At 35.8% G+C, this 26,133-nt stretch overlaps 1 protein-coding gene across 26 annotated transcripts in view; it reads right to left on the bottom strand.

The window, feature by feature from the left end:
* The window catches only part of LOC112557886 (SWI/SNF-related matrix-associated actin-dependent regulator of chromatin subfamily E member 1-like), a 30,889-nt gene extending 6,644 nt beyond the window's left edge, over nucleotides 1-24,245 (bottom strand). Inside the window, exons 1-12 of one of the 26 annotated variants that reach the window (XM_025227999.1) lie at nucleotides 24,120-24,222; nucleotides 23,963-24,018; nucleotides 23,430-23,553; nucleotides 21,564-21,607; nucleotides 21,191-21,283; nucleotides 18,209-18,232; nucleotides 16,078-16,101; nucleotides 13,901-13,984; nucleotides 9,382-9,408; nucleotides 6,982-7,113; nucleotides 6,524-6,599; nucleotides 5,768-5,850 (exon numbers count right to left, since the gene is read on the bottom strand). In XM_025227999.1, the coding sequence (XP_025083784.1) occupies nucleotides 5,768-5,850; nucleotides 6,524-6,599; nucleotides 6,982-7,113; nucleotides 9,382-9,408; nucleotides 13,901-13,984; nucleotides 16,078-16,101; nucleotides 18,209-18,232; nucleotides 21,191-21,283; nucleotides 21,564-21,607; nucleotides 23,430-23,490 (648 nt within the window). In that variant the 5' untranslated portion in view covers nucleotides 23,491-23,553; nucleotides 23,963-24,018; nucleotides 24,120-24,222. Of the gene's footprint in view, nucleotides 1-5,767; nucleotides 5,851-6,523; nucleotides 6,600-6,981; nucleotides 7,114-9,381; nucleotides 9,409-13,900; nucleotides 13,985-16,077; nucleotides 16,102-18,208; nucleotides 18,233-21,190; nucleotides 21,284-21,563; nucleotides 21,608-23,429; nucleotides 23,554-23,948; nucleotides 24,019-24,119 lie in introns of all 26 variants that reach the window. The other 25 variants (XM_025228003.1, XM_025228000.1, XM_025228004.1 and 22 more) reach the window with 25 other exon arrangements.
* Between the last annotated feature and the right edge of the window lie 1,888 nt (nucleotides 24,246-26,133).

The following is a 26,133-nucleotide window of genomic DNA, read 5'->3' as shown; positions in this document are numbered from 1 at the left end:
TACTGCCTGTCTTGATGTATATGTGTTTATTTATGTCCATTTCTTCCAGCACACATATTGTTATCATGCATTCAAAGTCTATACATTTCTTCTATAAACAGAAAAATTTATTTCACTTTATAACTTTTGTGGTGATATCTTGGTTCCCTCTCTATGCATAATAGCTGCAGGGAAAATGTCCTCCCTCTCTTCAAATTCCTCGATAGTAGAAAATAGCAAAAAAGCAAACATGAAGCCCAAAAGCTTAAAAAAAAAGCATCATCAAGCAGATACGATTCAGGCCATGCTTCCAAGGCAGCAATGAATAGAATACAAATTCTCGGTAACCTAGTTGCACATTATGTGAAACTCAACACACTGAATAACTTTCAACCTTTGTGCACACATGTATCTGATATAAGAAAATATTAGAAACTAGCTATTCTTGCAACTCTTTGTCTGGTGCTTGCAAATATAAAGGTAATGGACATATAGAAGTCAAGGCTACATTCAACAAAATGCCAAGAACCCATAAATTGCATATGGTCTGCAAGATGTGTTTTAATGCATCTTGGAATGGTATATTTGATTTGCAGGTGACTTGCCTATCTACCCAAAGTCCAATTTCCCATTTTTTTGTGTGCACATTCTAAAGCTTTGCTTTGAAGAATGTGCAACTGCAGTACCCTTCGATCATTTGTAACTACACTTCTCTGAACAATCAGGGTTCCCAGGGATCAGGGATGGTGCCAAAAAAGGACCTTAAAAGGACCTTTCATGCATTCGAAAGGACCTAAGTGACAGTCATCAATGCTTAAGTTTTTCTCTTGTGTGGTCGGAAAGATGTATTATTTATGAATCTGTGGTCTTCTCTATGATCTCAAATACATGTATTTCTAGTAATAAATAATCAAAGAGTTAATTTTGATGCCTGTCTGCCATATTTAGATTAGATAACTTAAAAAGTGTCCTTAGCGCGCTGATAACATACACCGTTAATGTTCCAAGTTTTCTAGAAATCTAAGTAATAATAATTGCAAAAACCTGAAAGCCATTCTTTGGTGTAATACAAAAGTCAGTTCACGTGTCTCTCTCTCGCACACACACTCTAATGGGAAGAGAGAGATAGAAATAGAGCTATGCACAGTAGTACTAGAAGATCAAAGTTCAAGAAAGAGTAAGTTTCTAAAGAACTTTTGAAAAAAAGAGCGTTTTTTGCGAATACGGAAGGGCAACTAGTGTTGTACAGATGTGTAGACCAAACATTTTCTTGTGACTACAAGGAATGCCAAGGATTGGAGGATCAGATGAGGAATGAAAAGAGTGTGATCCTAATGCTAAACCAAAGATGGAATGAGTCGAAACTGTCAAGCATTACAGCCCATTTATTTTTAACCTTGAGATATTATTTAAGCATTCTTATTACACATACATGTAACACATGCAAACATATACATAAACAGCATGATATACTAATACACATAGATTAAGATTACAAAATGACAAAGCAATCCATCTACTATAAGCAAAAGTTTCATTGATGAAATTCAATTCTTTGTCACCCCTACAGCTTTACCAATACTAAACAATACAATTTCTTTACACAACCTAATTTCCTCTAAATAGTTCTGGTTTTTAACATGTTCCATAGCATACATGTACAGAATTGTGCAGGCTTATTTAAACTGAATAAACATTAATTCTGAATGTCACAATTCAACACCTTTTAATTTCTTCCTGTAATCTATCAATGTCTGACTGAATCTTTGTTATCTCCTTCTTCTTGTCTTTGGCTAACAAACGCATGTTGTTAGATCTTTCAATAAGTGAAAAACTTTTTTGCTCTTCAGCCTGGAAACTATGTCTGTCAGCCAGTTCCAGCAGGTGTCGTTCTTCGGCACTGGTGGTCTTTAGCCTTTTTGTGAGTATTACCAGCTCATCTCCTAATCTCTTTCTGTGGACCTGCTTTTCTTCTGTTTCCTTCTGCTGCTTCTGCTCAGAGAGGTAACGTTCATACTGCCATAGGCACTAGAAGCGGATATCATCAGTGGTTTGGAGATCTCAACATTTTCCACCCCTCCCACACTGTGAATATGATCAAGAATTACTCTGCGTGCTTTTAGTGCAGTCTGACTAAGATTGTCAGCTACTGTTTCTTTGTTGAATGAAAATCCTCTTTCCACTGTAGCTTGACCATGAGAGAGTAGGAGTAACTGTCTGACAACAGACCACAACACCTGAAACTCTGCTTTTCCAGCAAGGGCATCATAAAACCAACTATCCAGTCTTTGTGTCATAGGGTCAAAAGCCTTACTACCACACTCACCTGCAGAACTGTCAAGAAAATTACGGAACTCTGACAATACCTTGTCACAAGTCACATCATCAAACCTTTTCACACCTTGGCAATACAACAAAACCTTTTTCATTTTTGTATTGATTTGTCTTTTTCCCCATGGTCTTTGGGTTTAAGAAAGTTGTTTCTCACTAGGGTGTACTTCAGTGGAGATTTATCCTGCAATTTTAGAACAACTGCTTTCAAAAAATCTCTGCATTCAGCTCTGAAGGCCATGAGAGTTCCATCGTTTACTGATGACTGTTTCTTAGCTACAGCCAGTAGTCTATCAACCCTGAAGCCAAGTTCGATCATGCTCAGATTGACATGGTTAGAACTGTTGCATATATCAACCTGCACAAGTTGGAGGGCAGTTTCACATTTATTAAGTACATTTGACTTGATAAATTTGTGCATCAGATTTTTCATAATGTCATGTAAGTCTAAACAAAGGAAAGGAAGAAGAGGCTGATCAGCTTGGTATTTTCTCAAAAAAGGTTCAAGTATACTGGCAATTAAACTAAAGAAAGCCAGACGACATGAAAGCAAAGGGTAGATAAGACTCCAGCTTTTACAATATCAAAAGATTTGTTCTTGGCAATGTTATTTTTTTGCTCCATTGCAGCTTTGACAAATTTTTCCAAGTATGGAAGCATAACAATTGCTTTTTCAGCAACAGAATTGTTTTCAAGCCATCGGTGAGCACAGAACTTGGCTGGAAAAGATGTGGAACCAGTTACTTTATATAATCTTCTCTTCTGGCTGGGCTGTCTCTGAACAAGATATAAGCAGATGTAAGAAATGACTCAAGCTCCCATTGAGAAGCCTCGCACCCACGCCTAAATGCATTGTGCATAACATGGAGTCCACAGCTGCCCACATTTAACAAACCAACATTGTGATTGGTAATCATGTCGTTATTAATTTTCTCAAGAAGGTTTAGGTTTACAGAAGGTCCATCCATAGAAATTTGAAGTAAATTAGCTTGCTTGAAGTTTGATTCGCTAATTACCTTACTGAACTTTTGTTGAAGGTCTATGGCCGCGGAATGACCCAAAAATTCCGAGGTCAGGTAATGAGTCCTTACAGCATTGTCACTCCAGTAACGAACATGGAAATCCAGCTGTTTAGTTTGAGTCTTATGGTTAGAAGATTCATCAAACAAAAGAACATACTCAGGCGACGAATTTACACAGTCCAGAAGCAATTTCGAAAAGTGAGGAGCAAGCCCAAATGAAGTTAGATAACTGGCTTTGTTTGACCGCACTTAAATTCTGCAGCTACTTGGCTGTCTGGGAACATAAGTCGAAACAGTTCAGCAGACTTTTCAGCAGATCTGAAACTGTAGTGTGATTCCACAATCTTGAGAGTCCACAGGATCTCTGCCTTCAATCGTTCATTGCTCATCACGAAACCTATTCAAAGAAACATTTAAGTTACCATTATGTCTGTAAACATTATGTTCTGTCTGAATAAAAGACAGGTTTCAAAAAGCAATAATTAATGACATGATAATATAAATAATACTAAACTAAGTTAAAGTATAAAGATGGCAGCATAGTTGAAAATGAAAGTTATTTTTCAGCTAACTGATTTAGCTTTAATGTTAAATTGTTTGATTTTAAAAATCCAAAAATAATGTATTTGCTGGTAAAATAGGATAATAAGCATACATTATTAATTATACTTTCTTTTTAATCTTTCCTGATCAGATGCCAAAAATTCAGATCAATTTTCTGCAGCAAAGCTGTAGTAAGATTCGTGATTGTATAAAACTCTATTTGTAGTTCGAATCATGAGAAAATGAAAAATCTCAACTTTTTAATTTAAATAATTCTTTGCTATTTACTGATCTTTAAGCTATTGGCTTCACCGTAAATTAGACGATAGGCTTAATAAAGAGTGGAAAAAAACCGCAAAATGTTATGCACGCTTTAATTTAATGTGTTTTTCTAAGTACCCACATCGTTAACTAAATGAATCGCTAAAGATAAATAATTGTCAACTTACTGGACACACTTGCAGAGCTGGTCGGTGCCGTCTGATTTTGAGCGGGCTGTGGATGTTCTCGATGACGAAAGTAATCAGTTACACAAAAGCGCGCATCTTTCAGAAATACTTTTATTTGCCTTTGGTGTCTTTCGGTAACCATGTGCTGTTTCAGAACACTTTCGCCCATTGATGAAAGATTCAGAGATATTTTGCAGGCAGCACATCGTGCCAAATGTTTATTGCTCGAGTCTTTTATTAACCAATCTTTATACTTGTCTTCCTTTAGCCACTTCTCCTGAAAAGAGCACTTCCCCGGCATCTTTCAAATTGTTAAGCAGACAAAAAAATGTGGTCGACACGACGAGAGTGAACTCGCGAAAGGCCGAAACGGACGTTCCCGCCGCGAGCGAGACTGGGTAGTCATGTGATTAAAATAGCAATGCAGCGAAAAATCGTCGGTATTTTGCGCCAAAGTCTACTCCGGAAATAAATTTGTTGTAATATTTTATCGATAAAAGGACTTAAAAGGGTCACAGAGAAAATGTAAGGACCTGTGTGAGAATTTGAAAGGACCGCATGGCAAATAAAAGGACTTAAAAGGCCTTTTGGCGAAAATTCAATATAAAAGGACTTAAAAGGACCTTGCAAGGACCTGGGAACCCTGACAATACATAGTAAGTGCCAATAAAAACACGAACATAACTTTAACACCGGCACACTCATCAGTTAGTACAACTTACATTCTGCATGCTAGTTATGCCAGGATTTTTTTCCCTGCCTAAAATGGTGCATAACTTTTACATCACTCAAGCTTGTCTATTTTTACTTTTTGAAGTTGCTGATGGGACAGAGAAAGTGAGAATACAAGGCAATTCCTTCTTTTAAAAGCAAAATTGTATGAAGGAAAAGTAATGGAGCTAACAGCAGAACGAAGCTACACTTATTTTCTTTTTTTGAAATTCTAATAACTGTATAATTCCCTTATTGCTTCTATCACTGGAGCTAGGTTATTTCCTGGTGCTTTCTGATCACCTCAAGCAATAATTTATTCAAAGCTTAAGAATCTGCTAGGGTAAAACGTTTTTCAGCATTGTCAGCCCAAAACCATCACAAAGAAGATGATAACTTCAAACTCAGACCATTCCTGTGACAAGCATAGAAGCAGAATCAGGTTAATACAAAATTTAAAAAAAAAAGGTGCTTTAAATTGTAAACTTTTGCACCTAGCATCCCTGCTCTGCTGTCATACAATGACAATGAAAAATACATGAAATGAATTTGGAAGTAGGGGGGAGGGGAAAAATCGGCTGATTAACAACCACAGAAAGCAATTTCTGGTCTTCCTATGGGCCAGATGATTACATGTTGAAGGACTGCTGTAAAAAAAAAAAAAAAACCTGTAAGGAGATCATCATCATGTCATATGCAACATGCTATCGGCAGGTACAGCAATACACTCACTGTCTGACGGGATGATGTAGGGGTTCTGTCAGGGCGAGGTGGTGGCTCATCTTCCTCCACTCCAGTCTCCTTCTCCCTCTCAGCTTCAAAATAATGACCAAAAATAATGATGACATATAGTCATCTCTACTTTATGCTCAATGCCACCAATGTTTTTTGTTGTTTTTGTTTCTTTTTTTGCAAGAAGATATAAACGTAAAGACTATGCACACATCAGGCCAAAACCTACAAGCCATGGCCAACTCAGAGATGTGAAAAACACCAAGAAAGCCACAAAAGTGTACTAAAAAAAATAAAAACGAAGTTGATTGCTGAATGGTCACTTATTCCTAGCAGGATATCAAAGGTGGGAATCGGGTAATGGATTCATGATCCAGGTTTTGACTATAAACTTTGACGCAGGCTTTTCTGATTAAACTTTTCCGAAGGCAGTAAGTACAGTCATGCAAACATGAAGACCAACCATTAAAAACAAGCAACAATTTGTACAAAACTGAAGACAGAATCACAATTTCAGAAGTCACAAAAATACACAACAGTTTCATCATGCAAGTTTATGCTGGTATTTACATTCAGGCCAGGCTTTTTTTTTTTATTCGAAAAATAAACAAAATAAGCTTTTAATAAAATAGGAGCAGTATCGGCTGATTTGCTAGGTCTATAATCTCACTTCACAGCTCTCCTATGGCGTCTGAGAATGTTTCAGCCCATGAAATAATGTAACTGTAATTCAAAAACTTCAGAAGATGGAAATACCTTTTCCTTTAGCAGCTACCCACGCCTGGTATGCAGGAGAATTGTGGTAGGCTTTCATGGCCTCATTGTAGGCTGCCTGTAAGGCAACATGAGCACAACACAACCCTCAGAAACATATCTGCTGCTTCTATACACAGCTAATCAACTACTTCAGACATACACCAAAGCAGAAATCACTGCAGAAATAAAACTATTCATCACATGCTGAAAGATTTTGAAAACAGTGCACTAAGTCATTAGGATGTGCTAGTATTTCTGCATTACCCTGGGAGCACATTAATGCAAAGTGGTAATTATAATCAAATTCTAAAGCAAAAGAACTTTAATTGGCGCATGAAGCATTTAATCTGCTTATAAAACCTAGCCATCATAACACTTCTCACTATGTTCTTCCTACAAGCATTTTTTAAAAAATGATTTTTATAAAAATTGTAAACCTAAAATCAAGATGATCTAACCTTTTCAGCCTCATATTCATCGGTATATTCTTGTTTCTCTGCCTCAGAAAGATCTCTCCACATTTGGCCTATGATCTTGCCTATCTCCCACAGCTTCAGGTCTGGGTTTTGAGCCTTTACCTGCTCCCATACCTGCCGACAGAGACGTTTCCCGCACAATTAACTGCAAATTTGACAAGGGCGGAAACTGTCATTTAGCTTTCACTATAGGTGTAACCATCTTGGTTGTCTCAAATGATCATCATTCTGAAGCTCCCTACTATCCGTTTGCTGGTAAAAATATTTGAGCAGGAATGAAACTCATTTAATTTCTTTGTTCAAACTGTCACAGGCGAAGGTCCCATGATACTATAAAAAAAGAATGCTACTTGATGCTTAAATGACAACTTTCCTTGAATTTGAATAGCACTGCAAAATACAGTGAAGTTTTAACAATATCAATGATATATTTTTCCTTCCAACCATCAGACTTTACACATCTGATAAAGAACATTTTAATTCACATTCTTATTTAGCAATAACTTGGTTATTTAAACCTATCTGAGAAAGAAAATCTATTCAAAGAAGGCTGAAGGCCCATTTAGAGTTGAGAGTTAAAAGTAAGTAATTTTCTTGCCAAAATCTTTGCTGAAAACACTGACAGAAACAGAACTCTGAAAACAAAATTAATTTTATAAAACAACAAAATCTCAAATGTAATCAACTCTAAACTCTGCATGCAGACATGCCTGACAAAACACACAAGAGACCAAAGCTCTGCAATGAAGCTGGTGTTAAAAAGTAACCTCAACTTATTAGTACAACCATGTTTCCCCAGAATTCCCCTCTTTTTTGCCATAATGATTGTATCCAGGAGTGTTTAACATATAAAATATGGGAAAATCTAAAGTTATTGTGGGTTTGGGCATGGGATTTAAAATTTTTTATTTCACTCTAGTGGCTAAAAAGAAAGAAGTTAGTACAGACAAGAAGATGTAACTAATAATTTAAAGGAAGACCCCTTAATGTACTAGGGAAAAGCTCATCTGCAAATCTTTATGACAGCAGACAAGAGATCATGGAAAAAATATGAAATTTTCACCTCAGAATACTTTACCTACTGGTTTCAAAACGACTGTGACAATCATATTTCAACAGTTAAGGGAGGACATGGGATTTGTTATCAAGAGGTCAGCTTTCCATGTCTGGTATTTTGAGACAGACATTGCCTGTGTCACCAGTGATGTCTTATATACAAAGATTCTACTCTGTGCTTTACAAATACCCAAAACAATGGTCAAAGGCTTTATAGGCTACATTAACAATCCCAACACAGTTTTTCAATTTTCAAATTCATAATCTCAACATTAAGGGGACCGTACAGCCATACAAAATTATCACACAGAAAATGACAAAAGCCATAGCAATACCTGCAGAAATAGACTTGCGTTCAATTTCAATGAGGTCTAAAGGCACAACACATTTTTCTCCAGTGTTGACAATTAAAATGTTTAGATTATTCTGATTAAGACCTACCTGAGTGCAAAATTTGTTCCTAATGATTGGGCTTAGTTCATTAGAAGATATTAATTTTCAAAATACATATATAAGAATAAAATTTCCTTCTGTTGATAAGACATAAGCCAATTTAGCTTGACGGAACTCTGACAGCTCTGCTTTGTTGTTGCAAAATAACTGAATATGTAGCCATCCATTTTAGCATCCATGGTGGTTTTGCTTTGTCAAACTTAGCACACTCCCTGTTCAAAATCAATTACACATTTTCTAGATGACCTTTTTCTATGGGTCTTTCCTACAGTAAGATACTCCGTTGAACACATTCCCATTTTGCTAACCCTCTCCTTGCATTATGCCTGGCTTTAGGCAGCTATTTCAAAACATCAAGAGGCAATGTTCAGACAACAATTCAATTTCCAAGAATTCTTTTAGTAAATAACTTTTAGCATGCACCTGTATCTATTTATTGTGACACATTTTGCACAGGCAGTCATTTAATGTTTACAATATGGTTTATCTCATGCATGCAAGTACACTTAATAGTATGATCACACTCACGCTGCTCTGTATAATTGCTTTACCACCAGCAAAAATCTGAAACTAATGCAGCAAGAGTTGACCAGAGATGGTTACTGCTTCAGTTTTGTAACTATTATACCCCTAGGACATATCTTTTTGTGGGCTTATGCTTTATATTCTTAGTTCAACGCTTTGAGCTAGCTTTCAAGCTTCACACTCCCTTGATGCCTTTCACTGTCCTCAAAACATTTTCTCTCCAGAAAAGGTCTTAATCAATGAAAAACACCAGTTTATACAGTTTTTAAGCTGTACAACTGAAGTCTGAACATGGCTTTACGGTCCCACTAAAAAGAAAAAAATAATTCAACAATCAGCTCATCAGACCTTTCTGTAAGATGCCCTGAAGAAACCCTGACAAAACAGAAGTCAAGAACATTTTCACGTGACTAAAAAAATTATAAAAAAAAAAAACGAAAAAGAAAGAAAGAAATCTAAAAAGAATTTTATTTTTGAATACTTTTCAGTTTATATTTAGAATGCAGTTGTTATACCCTCATCCAAAATGGATCAAAGTTTGAAAAAAGAAGGGAAAAACCCCAAGAGCAAAGCCACAGAAACACTACATGCGCTAGCAGAATTTGTTTTACGGAGTTCAGCTGCATATATGCACTTGAATTTATTCCTGCCCTCTGCAGCTGCTTAACCATAGATTGTTGGTTGTGCATGCCAGGGGTATGTTATAGGTGTGCCTAACGAATGTTAGATAAGTCTTTTGTGTTTTGCTATGATGCACCACTTGCCTTATCCTTATCTTTTAACTAGCATTTGTTCCAACTTGTAGAACTTGTTTCGAAACTGAGCATATTTCCTAATAATTGCCCATTGAGATTAATAAAGTTAGTCATTTGTCCTATTAGACAATCATAACATTAGACATTATGTCTTGGGAAACAGCTGGGGGCAGTAATGAGTGACTGCTTACCCTCATCCCTTCCCTTTTTCTCTCTCCCATCAACACAATCTTTCTCACATGAAAGTGTCCGTAAAATAAAAAAATTAATAAAATTAAGAGAGTGCTGATGCAAAACTCCCAAGAAAAATCAAGACTGTGTGTGCAGGCAAAAATACACATAAATGAAACCATACCTATTCTTGTTTCGATAACTTTCCCCAGTTCTTTTTGAAAGAAAGCAATCTAACTTCTTAATGGTTGAAGCTCTCTATAAGTCTGAGTCATACAGTTATTTTTAACATACAAATATTTCTTTTTCCTGCATCTCTTATGACATCTAGTGACCATCTTGCCTAACAACCGTTTCCTCATTCTTATTATGGGTGACTGAACATCAAAACTAACTTCCAAATTCAGTATCTGTCACAAAAATAAGAATCTACTACACACTGGGAGAATGAGACAGAAAAAGAGATTGAGTGCAACAAAAGAGGCAGAGAAGTGGAAAAGACTGGATGGACTAATCATGTGTGTCAAATTTTCTTCTTAAGAAGACAAAGCAACAGAGACTTTTGAGCAGCTACCGTATCCAAAGAAAGAGTGCTTTCTCATTTAAACATTCTTTTACCATCTTTTGAGTGCTGATGGGCAAAGGGAAAATAAGATAAATATATTCCCGCTACGATTAAATTTTCTTCTAAAATATTTTAATATAGAATGAAAAAAATTAACAACTTTAACATTAGCATCACATGAAGCTTCAAATCGCTACAGCACAGTACAAATGAACTTCTATGTCAAGATCAAGTATAATTATAGTTTGTATACATGTGCGCGTACATATGTATGTTAAGTACAATGTCTATGATGACCTAAAAGTTTTCTTTTCTAAAGAGGCTTTAAATGTAAATATAAAAACTGCTTTGCAAAACAGCTGGTATACTAGTGTTCTCTTTAACAAACTGATTTCAGCATATTTGGTGGGGTCATAATCACATGGACAACAATCTCTCTTTCTCAATTCTATCAAAATAAAACAAAACAGAACATTCTTCACATTTATCTAAAGGCCTATTTTAAGCTCATTAAATAACCCCATCAAACTCTGAAATCTGAGCTTTAAGCTAATTTACACAGAAAATAAGCGGCAGCAATAAAAAGCATACACTGAGGAGAAAAAGACTTGGTTCAAGAGATAGGCTGATACATGGCTGAGCAAGATGGACACAGCTATGCAGGCTTGCAGCAGCAGGATGTTTTCTTAATATTGGCTTGAAGGCAAGATAAGGTTTAGAGAAGATATGATGCAGTTAAAACAAAATGAAAAGAAAACAAAGCCCAATTAAAGTCCATGAACACAAAGTTGATGCACACTTGACATTGCACATGCACAACAGAGGCTGAAGGCCTATGAAGGTGGGAGGACACAAAAAGATTCTAGTAAAAGAATGATGGACCACATAATTTCTTCTTTTCTCAGCCTTGCATGGCTGAGCTACTTTCTGCAAACTCTCCTTACTTTTTTTTTTCCTCTCCCCACTCTCACCCCCACCACAAAATCACATCTATGCCTTCAATGAAATCTTTTAGACTGTCTGTAGAAGCTGAAGACCTGATGGCTTCTTGCTATTCCAACATCTGTTTTACTCATCTGTGACCACAGAAAAACCTTTGCTAATATGACCCAGAAACACCGATGGTTTCCTCTAAATGTCACAGAAGAAGCGAGACTAGCGATTTCAACCCACTGGAAATGCTTTCACTTATTTTTGCCACTGCTAAATGAAAGGAGGTTACATTTTAAAATAGGGACAACTATATCACAAAAAGCAACATATTCATATTTAAATAAAACCTACAAAAAAAAAATTGCACATACATGTACTCTTATCTCACATCTCTCTCACAAACACGCTTTCTCCATTATGCTACAAATGGGCAGCTACACCTCCACATGCAGTGGACACGTAGGCATCTTTCAGATCATTGCCTCAGTGAAGACAACTTGATAAAAATATAAGAGATTCTATACCATGTATTATTAAATTATAAAAATTACATAACAAAAGAAGAAATTATCTTCTTTGTGTTCAAAATAATGCGCTCAATCTTTTTTTTGTTATCCAAATAGAATTTTAAACAGTAAATCATTGGAAACCTATTGCAAAAGAAGTACATTTATTGTATCACTTCTCTAAGGGATAGAGACATCTTTATTATAAATTTCTTTTTTGTAATGTGACGCTTAACCTGAAGAATATTATGACATTAGACATTGGACAAGTATGAAAAAAACCAACAAAAATTAGTAACCAGCAGATTTGTTTCAGATCTTAGTTGAATATAGCAAGCAAATATAAAATCAGAGATATCTAAGTGAATGTATGAAGAAAAAGATAAGTATTTTTTTAAAAACAAAACTTCCACTTCAAACTCAAGATCTGATCTAGCTAGCTGTGAACCAAAAGCACACACCATTTTAAAAGAAGAAATTCAGTTGCACGTTCAAATGCACAAACACTCTTAAACAGCTCTGTATAAATTAGAATGAAAAAAACAAACAGATGAAAAAAGAGACACATAAGAGAATATGTATACATATTTAAGTATTTTGAATAGAGGGTTAAAAATAAATGGGAAAAGAAGGTCAATAACTGATTTATGCGCAGTCCAAAAAAATATTGCACTTACCTAGGAAGAAAGATCGGGAGCAAACATATAAGAAAGATAAACAACAGTAATTGCAAAGGTTGTTTGTTGGTCACACTCTACAAGCAAAAGCAAGCAAAAATAATGTTTTTCTTTCCAGTCACAAACACCAAAGACATTATCTTGTGCTCAGTGAGATTATAACCTTGTGTATCTGACAAGTACTCTGTGAACAAGGGCAGCACACCAAGCACCCAAAGAGGTTTAAAAAAAATAGGTGCCTGCAGTAAGAGACTAGTCACACAAAGGTTGAAAAACAATTTTTAACAATTAGCTTTGCATGGTTGTAAGGAATTGCTTAAATCCTTGTGCCAGTTTTAATTTTCTATATTCCCCTTCCCAAATTCCCGGCTGCAAATACATCCTTGCATCTTGGGAGTGTTACATCCCTGACACATTATGCAAACATAAACGCAGTGAAACTTGCTTTGACAAATGACTGTACAAACAATTATTGCTGTAAACGTGTTTCACGTTGTTTATCCAAAACTTATTTTGTGAGACAATGCAAGCAGTATCAATGCATTTTAACAGAAAATTTCCAAAATATTAATAGGAGAGGTCCATCTTTTATACGACTCCTCCCACTACCCACCATCAACTTTAGCTCCTAATCCACCAATTGTTTCAAGAAAATTGTGACCAAATATATTGCTTCTTCCTGGAGCATATTATTACTGTTTTCATGAGTATTACTAACAGAAACAGGAAGGCAAAGGTCTCAGGCCTCACAGTTTTATATCTTATATACAAAGAAAAATCTGTTGTCTTGTGATCTCTTTTACATTAAAGAAACGTGCAACTCACTCCAAGACTTCTGCAGTTCTCTCGTTTTTTTTTGTTTCGGCAGTGGTTTCTGTTAAAGTGTTGACTTAGAAAGGTGGGGGATAGAACAACTGACATGCTTAAAGCAAGAAAATTAAAGACCTGGTAAGATCTAAAATATGTTGAAAAATAAGGGTCTTTTTTCCCCCCCCCTATTCCACATGCACTGAGATCTGAGTTAGGATAAATTAGGAGATGAAGTGTCTCTGTCTAACTGAGCGAATGTAGGCCGCTATCGAGTCAAATGTCAGCCTCACCAAAACAGGTTTCACTGCAATGAGAGCGAGTGACATGGCACAGCTTCTACCAAGCTGATGACACAGCACAAAACATGAAAACCACATCACACGTCTACTACCATTCCACTACACACTGAAAAGTTTTGAGAACTGTTCCGCAGGAGAACACTGGACAAACCTTTCCTATTACCTTTCTGCTGTATCTCATGTACGGCATCAAGGGCTTGTCTGGGGGCTTGGGTGGCTTTGGCAGACGTTCTGACTGAAAATAAAAGTAGAAGCAGCAGCATTAACAGCTGAGTTTACAATCATGCCACATAAATGGCACTCACAGCAAGTCTGAGCAGATAATATCTAAAATAGAAACATCTAAGTTTGACTCAATGTAAAATTTAAATGACTTTCTTCCACCCCTTCCAAAAATGGGTAGGAAAAACAAAAGCTAGTTCTACTTACCTCAAAAATCCCAAGACGTTCTATTCCAAATTTGAGATAAAAATACTTAAGGGATTCTAAGAGAGAACAACTTTTTAAAAAAGTACCCAGCAACTCTACTTTTTGTTCATACAATGTGTCCAATTCTGCATTGTATCTACTTTTACTCACAAAAACAAAATTAAAAAACTAAGGCCATGTTTATGGTTTATGCAGATGCCTCATCGGTTGTTACCTTTTCTCCTACTCTGCTCCCACAACTACGAGATTAAATACCAACTCTAATGTTTTCATCATTATTAAAAAGCTTACTTTCACTTTTTTTCAAGAACTCATTTCATTTAATACAGAACATGAAATAAATTCTTGAGCATTTTTCTTTGCAGAAGCATTCATGGCAGTAAGATCAACAATAACACTTTTACAGGCAAATATCAGCTGAGCATATATCAGCATTTTCTGACTTAACTTGAAGACTGTAAGAATCAGATTGTTTAGGCATGAAATAGAAATAATGGTAGCAACAATGCATCACAATCAAGGGGAATGGGGAGGGGAGAAGTCAAGCAGTCTGGTTAAAAATCAAACTACAGTTCAAAATATTAACATTAAAAAAAAAAATTCAATCACCCACCCTTACTTTAACTTGCTCTATAAAATTTCCAATGCAAATTTAAATATGAACACTTTAAATATTGACAAATACACTTTCTGAATAATTAAAAAAGTTTTTTAAACTTTCCAGCAATTTTTCATTTTACACTATTCGTTCAAACGACTCATTTCTAAGATCTGATCAATAGAATTTCAATGTTTATAAAGAACCAATATAAAGGTATGTGATGCACACATAACTGCACATTCATATGCATATACACACACATCACGAGCAGGTGCATATGCATGCACATGTGGATGTATGTGGATGTGCGCATGCACACACACACACTGCAAAATCGACACCTCCACCATAGTCAAAAGCACAGGTCATGCAAAAATTCATAATTCAGATAAAATGATTCAAAGTGATTAAAAAGAAACTACAAACACCACTGCACACATAATGTTTTTTTAAAAGTGCAAAAAAAAAAAAAAAAAAACCCACCCCCCAACAAAAATACATATTTTTTTAAATGAGAAGAGTTAATAAAATGATTAATAAATGTAGAAAAGAAAAGGAGAAAAGAATCTATATTTTCCTGTTTAAGCCTTATACATACAATTACTTTAAAAAGAAGCGCTATGAAACTGTCGTAGCTAGTGCAAAAGGACACCAAGCACTCACTTGTATAAGAACCCTCTTATAATACTATCAACAACAAAAAAAAGTGGTGGTTGAAAGGGGAGGGAATTCCCCTTTAAGTTGGGGGCAGGAGCTAGTTTTAACTGAACTGGTTTATTTTCTTTGTGCATCAGAAAAAAAGAAACCTTGTCACATTTTACCTGTGTGGAGTCACAATTAGATTTATCTTCTATGAAATAAGATTTTTATTGTCTTTTATATGCCACAACAAAAAGTCTTTTTTATTTTCAAATGATAGAAATGACTTTGAGAAACTAGAAATCAAAGAATACTTTAAGTAGACTCCATTTGTTATTATTTGTTATGTTTAAACCTATGCTCAAAAATGTACGGCTTTATCCATAGAATATCAAATGGCTACATACACTAAGCTTATAGCTTAGTGCATGAGGGTCAAATGTCCAATAGCCATTAAAAAAAACAAGTGAGTTTTATGAGTAAGATTTATGACACCAAAATGGAAATCATCAAATGTATTAAAGGAAAAAAGTCATTATCTCATAGTCTTATAGCACTTCCTTTAGTATTCAGTAACTTATAGACAGCTGTCTACTGGAACAAATCAAGAGATGCTCCCACCTTTTGATTAAGCCAGATAATAAGCTACTGTATCTCACCTGCATCATACTGAGTTTTGAAAACTGGAATGTATTAAGGGGTAAAAATGTAGATTTATATATTGTAAATCATTCATTTATTTGGTGATATGGCATTGGTAGCTATGTACAAAAATGCCATTCAACATAAATTCTGACATGCATATTTTGTTCTAGCCTTGCTTGTTTTTTTTTTTACAAAGCTTTTACATTTCATGGGAAAGCACAACATTGAGACCACAGATTAATGACTACCAAAAAAAAAAAAAAAAAAAGAAAAAAAAAAACAACAGTTGCATGCATTTATGCGGAGAAACATACATTGAAGAATTTAAGTGTCTGGATACTTAAACTTAAATGACAAGAAGTTATGGATTGGATGTTAATATTGTAATGCAAAGAAAAATGGTGACAATATGCCAAAAACACTTTTTAATAATCCCCTTTAATATGTATAGCTATGCATGTTTGTTTAACCTTCAATGACATTTTTGTATCTATGAAAAATAGTTTTCACCTTTCCTCATCGGTGCCTAACAAGGTAATAAAATAAAACTCTTGTTGTCAATTTTGTCATTTATTTTTGTGAAAATGTGTTCTCTACTTGTCAGATGCCTTTTTATGCTATCAAAGGGTCAGTGTTTTTCATCAAAGGGTCAGCATTTTTGATCTGTGGTTACAACAACATTCAAACATTAAAATTTTGTAGAAAATATTCTGTCCCCTTCCCCTAGTATAAGAATAAAATTGCAGTTTAGAGGCATCTCAAAAATATGGAATAATTTATGCACAGAGAAAATTGTTTATGAAACAGGAAGTCCTAATATCTACACATTGGACACTAGTTGCATATTTTGATACTGCATTCAGATGTTTACTCATGTAATCCAAGATGACAGCATAAAAAAAAGTGCAGGCCTCTCATAACCAGACCAACATGACAATGCAGACTAGACTTCTTGGCTAGAATCAAGTGCCACACCTATGTACAGTGCTCTTTTCAGATTAGGTCTATTAATATATAAGCATAATCCTTTTATATATCTGATTCTGTTTCTATATTCAATTAATTATCTTGACACCTTAGAAATAAAGACATTAATTTAAATAGTGCAACTATTTGCTGGTAATCATGCAGAGAAAGAATAATTTTTTGCAGCATTCAGTACTAGTCTCTCTTGTTTTACTCAGACCTATACAGTGTAAGTTATGCTGACTTCTTTAGCAAAGATAATGACACTCCAATGACTATGCAATTGTATTTAAGAAGTTGCATACAATGTATTGCTTCAGAGAAAAAAATAATAAAATAGAACCTTGACAAGAAACAAAATATAGCATTAGGTTTTGGAATTGTGGAGAGTTAGCTTCTTGAAATACTGATTGTGCTAAAAATAGCAGTTAGAATTTGACACTCTGCAGTTAAATAGCATCAAAATAGAATAACTTCAGTGTGTTTGAATCAGGAAAAAGTAAAATCATGGAGTAAAAATGGACTCAGACATGCGTGCATATAACGAGAACACTGCATCTAATATTAACCTTTAAAGGTGATTATGTCTCAATTAACATGACTAAACCACGTTTTTATCAAAATATGCAGCAGCTTATTATTCAGTATATTTTTCAGGTATCCTGCCAGGACCAAATATATTCCCTAAAATTATGCTCATACACCAGCTGCCTATAAAGCTACCTTCACACTATTGCCTTTTAAAACAATACTGTTTAACCCCCTTATGCTAGCCACTCTACAAAAGACAACCTTGGTATGACTGAAAACAGGATCATTTAGAGCTGGCCTTTGTATAGTATACGTTATAATTTAGTCCCATCCACCTTCTACAAGCATTGACTAACATGATATTTCTCATTGGCTAAATCTTTTACCTAAATAAATCAAAATCAATGAACCAGGACTTAAAAAATGTCTAAAAAAATTATTCAAGTGCTGATCTTAGCATATGCTCTCGTGATAATCTGCTGACAGAGAGCTCTGTCAAAGTGTCAAGGATCATGTCACTTAAAGGGATATCTTCTATATCCGAAGAACAAAGGAAGCTTTTGATATCAAGAGGCCAAGGGAGAGAGAAGGAAGAAGAAAAAAAAAGGTGGGAAAAGGTCTGCCCAAGGCCAGAAATCTTCATCTCACCTGCCCGGAACTTGATTTGCTTATCTGAAGTTTTGAAAAAGCGAAAACAGGAAAACAATTAGATAAACAAATAACTCAAAAAGACATACAAAATTATGAAAAACTGAAAAAAGAAATGTTAGGACAACAACAACAACATAAACTTTTCTCCGACTAGTGATAATCTATCAGGATTTATTTTGTACTCTTTAATGCCACCCCGTCACCTCCCTTCTTGTCCTATGTACTTTGCAATCGGGGAAGCAGGAAAAATGATTGCAATTCATCAACAGTAGCCCTGAAATTCATTGCCCCTTTAAACCTGCGCATCCAGCAAAGTGGACTTGACATAAACTCATAACCTGCCCTGGCAATGCAGGCCTATTTTTATGCAGTTACTTGGGTTAGTTTTGAAAAGCCTAGTTGTAGAGGGAAAAGAAAACTTTACAAAAAAGTGTTCTATTTCAGCAGCCTGTTTTCTCCCTATAGCCATGTTTTACTCTTCTGTGACAGACACAGGCAGAATTACAGAATGTTTTTTTAGGTCAGTTTTGCCAGAGACCAGTTCTTTTGGTTACCTTTATTTCTACATCTACTTTTTGCCTAAAATTAAAATCCACCATAAAGCAGACCTGCAAAGACAGCATGGGAATCTGTCATGCTACTAACACTTCTGTGTTTTCAATGATGGTCTGAAGAACTGACAGCTACCTACTATACCGAGCAAAGGTATGCTGTAGTAAGATTAAAATTTTGATGACTGTCATCTTTTTTTGTTGAAAAGAGTTTACAAGTATTACAGAACAGCATTTATTGGTTTATTCAAACATACAATTCTTTTACCTTTATATTAAACTCTCTTTAATTTTTACTATCTGGCAATGATCAAGTACTTAAAGTACCTTGATAGAAAGAGTAAGGAATTGAAGCTAGAGTTGAGTCAGGTGTAATCATCTCCCACCAAATGAGTGTTTCACAAAACAGATGGAAAACAAGTAATACTTGATACCAAATGGCCTAAAGCAGTTTCTTCGGTTTATTCATCTTATTATAATAAGGCTATACATGCCCACTAAAGGTGTCCTCTTATTTTTGCTGAAGTGTAAGCACCTGGAAAAAACATTAAACTATGTTGCTGCTTTTTGAGGAGAAACCACTTGAAAAAATACTGCTTATATATGAAAAATAATTTTTAAAAAAATGATCGGTGGAAGGAATTCAAAGCAGCATTATACACATTCCTGGACTGTTTTCTCCAAAGCACAACCAGCTACACTCAAGTTAAAAGTTTATTTTTCAAGATGGCCAAATTATTTATGGCTCAAGATCGCCGCCATAAAAAGCCAAAAGCAGACTTTTTTTTTTAAAAAAAAAGCATGTTTGAAATCACTAAGATGTCAGCATGCCACAGACATTATCACGACTCACTGCACTGGAAAAGACAAAGAACAGAGGGACCGGGAGCAGGGAGAGGGGCAGGGAAAGCACACCATCAGTACGTACAGCAAAAACAAAACATGCAGCAGCATGTCAACAACTTTAAAGCCTAAAAGCAATACTTCAGATAGTTAAAAAGCATTTTTTTTTAAAAAATATTGTGCATGTTGGCTATTCAAAAAATAAAGTCACCTATTTTGGGGTCTTTATGGTCTAGGGTGAGCATTCTTCATTTTACTTTTCAGAAAACCTAAACCTGCCCTGTCCATAGATATGCCTTCACTATTTAAGGGAAAACAAAGTTACTTGTTAATCAACACACAATTATCTTCACAGAAAGCAGAGACATAATCTATATAGCAATATCCATGGGTGAAAGTGACGTTTTTGGAAAAAAACCATGAAACTGAGACAGCGGTCATTGGTCCTTTGAAAACATGACTAAAACAAATTAAGATCTGTTGATCAACAGAAACTAGTTTATTTTTTTCATAAATATCCTTTTCTTATATGGTAGCAACAAAGATCCTTTTTTTTTTTTTTTGTAACTGTCCAACAATACTACACAAAGGACATTTCAAAATGAAGTTGGTCACGGGCAACTAACTGCCCGAATACTGAACATTTCTCATGCAACTCCTTATGAAAGACAGGCAACTTTCATTACCATTTAAAACTACACAGTTTTGCAGATCTTTTATGCTTTCAGGCTTTTATCCAGCCCCGAAGATGGAAGGAAAACCTCAGGACCAGGAGGAGAGAATAACTGATGTAACTTTGATAAGGCCAACAAGTTGTACTAGAAGCAGGGCAGGTCTCTGAGGAAAGCTAGGAACTAAAATCTACCAATCTAGTCCTGCCTTCCTTCGAATACCAACTTCTATGAAAATCTGCTCACCCTCTTCCACTTCCTTTACTACACCGGATAATGTAGCGTTAGACTTTCAAAACACCTACAGGCCTAGAATCAAACCATTTCTTTTTGTTTTCACGGATAAGCTGACAGCCAACAGCCTCTCATCCTAGACTTTGCAAATAAACTGGTTCAAATTGTACTAGCTTATTTTTTTTTATTGTAAGATTTTTTTTTTTGAGGGGGAAAAAACGACAAATTCTTATAAAAAAAGGAGCTGATTTTTTAATAAATGTACAAACAAGTGTTATTCTTTTCAGCTGCAACATTCAGTTGATCTCCAAATAAATCATGTTTGCTCCTGCACTTCCAAGACAAAGCCAATAAAAGCTTGTATTCCATGGCTGATGAAGGCAATTTTAAATGCTGGACCAACCAAGCACAAAAAGGGGACCTACTAAATCCCCCTTCCCTCCTCCTTAAAAAAAATAAAAGTCCAACATTTTTTGAGAAACGAAATTCCATATTTATGAAGTGTGAAAAGCCGAAAGCTGTTACCCAGCTCAAAAACTTTCACCCATGAATATCTGAGGACAATTTTATGCACAGAAAATGTAGGGTATTAGCACAGCCATCGTGTGCATAACCTCTGATGTTGAAGTATGGCCAAGTGATCTACAGACCATACGCAACGACAGGGCAACACGACTTACTGAGCCAGACACTTTGACGCTGGACTTAGTGGGGTTGAAGGAAGGGTGACCATGAGGTGACTGTATGAAGGGACTGTTGCTGCCCTTTTCCGTCTGAAATCATATAGCAGTCATTGTTGTTAAGATGAAATGTGGAAGCAACTTAGTTAATCAACGTCCTCTGCCTGGGCATAAATAGCTGACAAGACCCATTAACCAACAACTTTTTTCTTTAAATACTCGTCAGGTGGGATGTTCTGCCAAAGTTTTCCACATCTCAAGCCGTGAAGACAGAGTATAAATGTCAAACCTGACACAGATGGCATCATTTGAAATATGTGACATTTATCCCTTGAATCGACTGTGGCATTGATCCTCTAAAAAACAACCTCACCTTTTCTGAAGTTTGTGGAGTACCTGGTGTGCTTCTTGATCGTTCTGAAAATATAAACGCAAGGTCAACAGTTCAAATTTTTGTGTGGCATACACATTTTCATTTAGGTGTTCATCACCTCCCAAACACCATAAAATTAAAACTACAAGAAAAACTGAGGTTATTCAGTCTTCTCTAAATCATAAAAAGCCATATAGAGTACAGTATAGATAACCAACGAAACAACTATTCAAGCATTGCAATCTATCATTGTTCCAATGGACACAGAAAAACAGATGAGATGATATTAAAATGAATAACATATTGTCATTAATCTCAGTCATAAACTTCTAATCTCTTCTACATCTGCTCAAAGATGCTTAATATCAGGTCTCTACTCGATCTGCTTTATAAAGCTATAAAATAATAAGCACAGCAACATGGCATTCCTAATTTTCAGTTTTCCTCTAGTGCTAAAAAAAAAAATTACTTAGTTCCCTTTATGACATGTACTTTACAACCTACTGCAATACGACCTGGGTAAAATGCAAAATTACTTTTTAATTAATTTTCCATAAAAAAAAATCAAGAAAAGCTTTGAGCGCTATCAACAAGATGTCATTCAAGGTGCACAAGTTTAATTAAGTGAGACAGAGCTTGAGAGGTGGGTTTCAAGTGAGGACTTTAAAATAAGTTTTCTTTTGCAGTCTCCAATGCAGGTCAGCTTTTGTTAAGTGTGGTCTGAATATTCAATTTGCCGCATAAGATTGGCAACTTAAGATTCCTTTTCAAGACTTGACATGACTATGAACCAAAAGAGATTTTAGGAAGTTTAGCTGAAAAACTTGAGGCTAACATTAAGTTGGACAAAATCTCACATGAAACCCACCCATGGTGGCTGTCTTAACAGAAACAATGCTAACTTAGTAAGCCTTTAGCCAACAGAGCAAGTCTGTAAAACTTAAACATTTAAGACAACGAAAGGCAGTAGGATTACAAAGGTTCCCTGTTAGAAAGCAACAGAAGAAAACTTACTGGCAAGCAAGGGCAATCAATGTCCTTGCAAGGATAAATCAGGTGTCAACATTACAGGTGTTTAAGCTGGGTTTCGTGTTGCATTTCTGTATAATTAAGCACTTCTCCTGACCCTGACCATATCTCACTGTCCCAATGCATTTTGCAGAGTTTCTTCATTTTTAACAACTGTTTTTCCCTATTTTTTTATGACATGCCTATTGGCCCCCTGACTATGTATTGTGCTTGCAGATTCCAGTGGGAATGGCAAGTTTAAATTACTATTATTGTTGTTAAAGTAGTGCAATTTACTTTAAAGACTGTTGTAAATAAATTCAGTGCAAACATAATATCCCATCTTCTGTTGCTTGTCGACTGACCTGATAGCAAAGCACTCCCAAAAGCTTTCATGCCTCCATAATGCGAAATTCCTCATTTTTTTTTCTTCTGAACTTACATTTTTACTCAAGATAATCAAAGAAACCTCATTTATCTAGCCTTACATAACCAAAACACAGATCTCTTTTGTTTCACTAATATTCTGAAACTTATGCACAAGTTATAAAGCTACATTTGAATCACATGAAATTTTGATGCTGGGTGAAATAATACTTTAAAAAAACAAACTATTGTAGTTGATTTTACAAACTTTTGTCCATTCTATTGTTTCTGAAGCCTGCATTTGTCACTTGCATCCGTATTATATTTGACTGGATGTTTATGATTACATGTGTGCATGCATGCAGGTCCATGCGCGCACAAACATCATATGCAAAAAGAATTTAAAAGCTTAATATTTCTATGTGGTGGCCTATGCCTTAACATGCTGACTAGATGTAAGAAGAAAGCTACTCTAGCAGCTACTGTACACACGGGGTGCAAGCACATTACGTGGCAGCGGCGAAGCCTGGGCTCGTGCACCAGGCAGTGACATTTTGTGCTCGCTGTGGATGTCCCTTGATCTTTCTGAGGATGATCGTCGTACGTCTGATTCAGACTGCAAATAGTAAACAAAAGTATCTGTAGACTAGTGTTACCATCTACAATAGTCATATATAGTAAACACAAAAACATAAATATGGTCACTACAAATGCATGTCATTTGTAAATTGGGGCGGCAACAAATCAAATGCATCATCGTTGAGACTAAACGTGGCATAAAATTCATTCTTTCTTTGCTTATGGTTCACAGACTTTGTTACAAGTTTACACGTTTAACCATGCTTTGTTGGGAAAACTTCCCTCCCTTGTCACTTCACGCACTACATAAAGCATCCAATTTACCATTGAAATTTTTAAAAAATCTCATAAATGCTGTTTGTCATGATAAAGTAATATGCAAGCATACTGATGAAATAACAGCAGGCATTTATAGATTCGAGTGAAATATACATTTTTGTGTTTACTTTTTACTGCTCTCTCAATTTGCCGGTCGTGAGCCCGCGAGTAGTGGCTGGCATGCCTAGTAAAAGTGATATAGAAATAGCCACAATTAAATAGGTATTTGCTGATAAACGTAAAAGTTAAAATTTTCCGAGAGTTTTAAAAGGTATTCGCACTTACTTTGGAATGATCAGACAAAGGCCTACTCATAAGTGCTGCTTTCATCAACAAAAGATAGACGCCAACCTTTGGAAATGAAATCGAGGCTATCAATGCGTAGGTCCAAAAGCTGGACTGGAAGAGGAACAAACCGCGCTACTTGATAGTTTACTCTTCATTTCGGTGACACAGAGACCATGTTTTATATATATATAGTATCTTTTTTTGATGATGATTATGTCTCTAATGTGACCGTATATGTCAGCTAGTTTTTAAAGGATAGGTTATTTCGCGTTTTTTTGTTTGACAAAAGCCACCAGTCACCTTTACGTGAATCTTGTCCCAGCCACAGTTCTCTGCGGCATCAATGGTGTGTCCTAAAGTCTTTAGTGTCTCTGGTCCTAAAGACCTAACAGACAGGTAGAACCATAGAAGTCTGTGGGTAGGACTCATGCAAGTTCTGCTTTTGATATGTCCCGCTCTGCTTCCTCGTGGTATTCTGCTTGAGACCTATATTTCTCTTCCTTCAGCTCGATCGTCTGATCAGCGTGGCTCTGCTCTGATGGCCATATCTTCACAAGCCTGTTAACAGAACAACAACATATGGTCCCTTTTTTTTTAGTGACTGTGTTGCAAAACAGTGGAACTCTCTTCCCTTCCATATCCGTCATCGCATCCTTAAAATGTGCACTAAAAACACCATGAGCATTACTCCTAATTTCACCAATCAACAATTAAAATGTTTAGTCCATTAATTTTCTAGCCCTTTCTTTTACTTTTTTTTTTTTTGATTGTGATATAGTCTATTGACTGCTCCTCTTTTTCTTGCAGGTTTTTGACCCTCTCCATCCTTACTGCTTGTTGCCTGATCCCTCTTAGCTTCATCTATGTTTGTCTTTTATTACTTTTATATATATACGGTTATTTTTCACCTCCCGTCCTCTCAAAGTCTCCTTGTCCAAAGCGCTGAGAGCATGCTTCTTCGTGAGCGTATAATCATGCATTATTTAAATTACAAGTTTGTAAAATAATAATAATTATTATTTGAAAACATTTCAGATTCGATCAGCATCATGATTTTGCTGTCAGTTACGTACATATACCACCATATACTATCTCAGGATTCCGTTAATTACAACTTTCATTCGAACTTAAGCTGTCTGTCCTTTATTTTCACTTATTCTCTGATTCCTATACCCAGTCTATTTCGGAGTTACCGCTTATCCTTTGATTCACCGCATAGATCGTTTTTCTTTGTATATCTTAGCTTATTTTTAGTCTGATAAAAATGCTTCAAATTTACACACAAATTCACCACAAAAGCAACACGTGATCCAAGTTTGGATGAGACATTTCTTTTCGGAGGGAATTAAATTATTTATGATGTGAAAAAATGTGGACATAAAAGAATTGCAAGAAGTGATAATATATATACACGAGCATAAAATATATGAACAGGTATGTTTGAATATTTATGTATCTCCAACGAAATTGACGAGCGAGTTGATCACATCTACGCTCGATGTTTTTCAAGTTTAAAGTTGTCATAGTTTTATGGCATTCACGGTTTTAAAACACTGAAGTTTCATTCTTGAATCTCGAATCGAGTGTGAGCTCCCCGAAGTGCATTAAAGTACCATCGTGTCGAAAAATGTATTAGCAGCTAAGTGTAGACATAGTGTAATGATAGCAGGTCGACTAAGTCTAAAGCCTAAATGCCGCCGCATTGTTTGTGCGCGTGCGTGCGTGAGTGCGTGTGTGCGTGTCTCTTTTTCCTCTTGTCTGACCAAAGGGTGCAGTGGGCGGGAGGTTCAGGGTTGTTCAAATCGTAGTATTTGCTATGTGGCACGCAACAAAAGGGGGAAAAAATGAAAGAAAAAGACAAACAGGGTCGCCTGCATCCTGCTGTCCCTGACTGACAAAAATAAAATAAAATAAAAATGATCAGGCATAAAAATAAACCTTTGTAATGAGTCCACTTGTCCAAGGCATTTGCCTGAAGGGGCTTGAGGGAAGTTGAGTCGGAGCGAGCAAA

This window comes from Pomacea canaliculata, linkage group LG2 (genome assembly GCF_003073045.1).
Source record: "Pomacea canaliculata isolate SZHN2017 linkage group LG2, ASM307304v1, whole genome shotgun sequence".
In the NCBI taxonomy this organism is placed as follows: Eukaryota; Metazoa; Mollusca; class Gastropoda; order Architaenioglossa; family Ampullariidae; genus Pomacea; species Pomacea canaliculata.
This window is presented reverse-complemented; position numbering and strand designations above follow the sequence as displayed.